The sequence below is a fragment of the Lepisma saccharinum genome, chromosome 3, assembly GCF_977018435.1.
Source record: "Lepisma saccharinum chromosome 3, izLepSacc3.1, whole genome shotgun sequence".
NCBI classification, from domain to species: Eukaryota; Metazoa; Arthropoda; class Insecta; order Zygentoma; family Lepismatidae; genus Lepisma; species Lepisma saccharinum.
This window is the reverse complement of record NC_139231.1, coordinates 131,779,009-131,781,637: the sequence shown is the minus strand read 5'-3', so window position 1 is coordinate 131,781,637 and position 2,629 is coordinate 131,779,009. Positions and strand designations below refer to the sequence as shown.

At 40.9% G+C, this 2,629-nt stretch overlaps 1 protein-coding gene across 1 annotated transcript in view; it reads right to left on the bottom strand.

Annotated features, from left to right (window-relative positions):
• MICU3 (Mitochondrial calcium uptake 3) overlaps positions 1–2,204 on the bottom strand; it is a 66,999-nt gene extending 64,795 nt beyond the window's left edge. The window contains exons 1-2 of the mRNA XM_083119750.1: positions 2,055–2,204; positions 411–549 (exon numbers count right to left, since the gene is read on the bottom strand). Of these exons, the coding sequence (XP_082975876.1) occupies positions 411–549; positions 2,055–2,204 (289 nt within the window). The remainder of the gene's footprint in view (positions 1–410; positions 550–2,054) is intronic.
• Positions 2,205–2,629: the final 425 nt, after the last annotated feature.

Genomic DNA, 2,629 nt, shown 5'->3' with positions numbered 1-2,629 from the left:
TGGAATCACTTGTAGATTTGCCTGTTAATGTGATCTCGCAAAAACACCAGGTCATAATATGGATCCCAACTTTAATACTCTGTAGGTCAGTCCCGCATTAGCCTTACTGTGCACATAAACGTGGACTTCCTCAAATCACCCACAATTCAATCAATCAACTGAACCAGGATCTCCGACTCTAGGTTCCCTATCTCCAACCGTTAGGTGGTGCATCACCTATTTCGTGTTTCCTTTTTGCACACTTTTACTGGATTACCCTGTGCGTGTGTGTGTTTGTGTATCCGAGCCGAGGATGAGATTTTATTCAATTTAGTTCCGTTTCGGTACACTTCCTGGAACATTGGCAAACGTTCACATAGAAAATCTTCAAAAGCATAACTTGCACTTTAAGAAATGGAGTGATAACTTACGCCTGGGTTCAGCCTCCACAACGGATTCCAAGAAGTCCTGTGGCGTCATGTACAGCTGGCCGTCGAACTCAACCGACGCAAACTTGATGAACCGTCGCTCCCTCGACGTTAGCTTCACGGCCTTCGGCGGCTCATCGCTCTGCAACAGAACCACATTGTCAGTACATGGAGCTCGTGCAACAAGAGGTCGAGACCTAACTTGCAAAGATTTCGTCTCATCTTCCCTTAATGAAAATTCTAGAGAGAGCAGTGATAACTTGACGATACTCTCGCACAAAATTTAATTACATTACATTGTCCACTTCCAAATATACGGAATTGCTTTGAATTGATTGATTAACCTATATTTATTATATTTGAAAATATATCAGAAAATATATCAGGTTTATAATGATTTAATTAAGATTAATGTAAATTTTGAATAATCATTAATGAAAGAACAGCCCGCTCGAAATTCATGCACGAAATGTGTTAAATGGGTTTTGTAGAATAAAGTAACTGTAAAAGTTAGTAATGCAAACATAGTTACTGTTAAAAGTAACTTTCCAAACACATTCTCATATCTTTTGTTCTTATTATGTGCTAATTGCAAATTTTAAATGTATTACTTTGGAGTTTATTATTTTTTACTGCACTATCTCAGGAATGAAACTAGTTACATTTATATTGTCTATAAAGAAATATTCACTTCCCATTGGGTAATAAAATCAACTAGGAAGGCCTGTTTTCAGCATCGGATATTGCCTTGGAAGTATAAGTGTGGAAGTATTTCTAGATGGTCTTCTGCGTGTGGCCCTTTCAAGTAGTGTCACTGTGACGCCCACTTCTTGTCAGCTCCACCGCCGAGAAAAATGAAATCCGGAACGAAGGTCGACCACTTCGGTGCAATTTGTACCCCCGCCGGTGATGAGTACTTTTCGTGCCCGAGTTCAACAAGGCGTCACTCTCACCGTGAAGTTAGTACTCCTTCCAAAGATAAATCTGCCAGATTGCCGTGTGGTTACATCGCCAGAAGCATGTTCTCCGTTGAGGATTAACATGCCATCATGATTGTTCACGCTACGTCAGTGGGTGAAGACGAGCAGACTGGACGAATTATGTAGGAAGCGCAGACGTCGTGGGCCATGTTTGTCGATGATCCTTCGGTGATTCGCGACTTTACGACAATGTACTCGGTGGTCACGACCTCGTTCCTTTCATTCAGGTGCAAGTTTGGTGACGTCTTTCGAGCTAGAGGGAGCAGTTGTGACCTTGATCTTGTAAAGCTGAAAGAGCCTGGATTGCAGATTGGACGAAATGTATCATCATGACCCGATCTCTTGAAATAATTTCTCAAATTTACGTATTTATGTCTGAGTATTTTTGTACTCAATTTAATTTAAACAGAATTGGAGTTGATGACAAATCAATCACCATATTTCTAATCAACGGTTGCATTCATTTCCTGCCACGAATCAACTTCAATTTAAGTCAAAATGGAAAGCTTCTGAAGCTATTAGTTTCTTCTGGAAGGCGGTGTCATTGCCAACAAGCAATAACTCCTACTTAAGCAAAGAGAGACGCGTTGTTTTGGCTGGGAATGGTCCGAAGTTCCATCCAGTAATTGGGATTTACGAGGTAGTCTTTTTGATCTTGTCCGCTTACCTTCCCCTTAAATCTCGGCCCGCTTTCAATATTGTTCTCCGTGGACAAGGACGAGTGGTGCCAGCCGTACGTTCCACTGGAGACGACCACAAGTTGATAGTCGACACTCCTCGTGGAGGAGATACGGAGTTGTTTGCTGAAATCTTCCATGTGCAGCTTCGACTCAACCTGTCTGATCTATTGTTGCTAAACTATCTGATCCATTTATTGAGAAAATTTCAGATACAGCACAAGTGGCCATTTTACGCTGAAATTGTCAACAATGGAAAGAAAAATAACACAAAAATATTAACAAAAATAAGTGAGGATTACAGTATTACCTGACACTCGTTTATAAATAAAAATACGTCTTGTTGAAGGTAGTCTGCTTAGCTACCTATATTACACCGATTTCTGCCCCGATAAGTTGATGGTCACAACAAAAATTGATGACAGGATTAAATACGCGAAAGAAGCTTTGCGGAGCACGATACACTGGCTCCTGCACTAACGAGGTATTTTAATTTTCGGTTAATGGGTGAGTAAGAGGTGATCTGAGGAGCATCCAAAAGTCAAGCTCTCTTCAACCTGCTTCT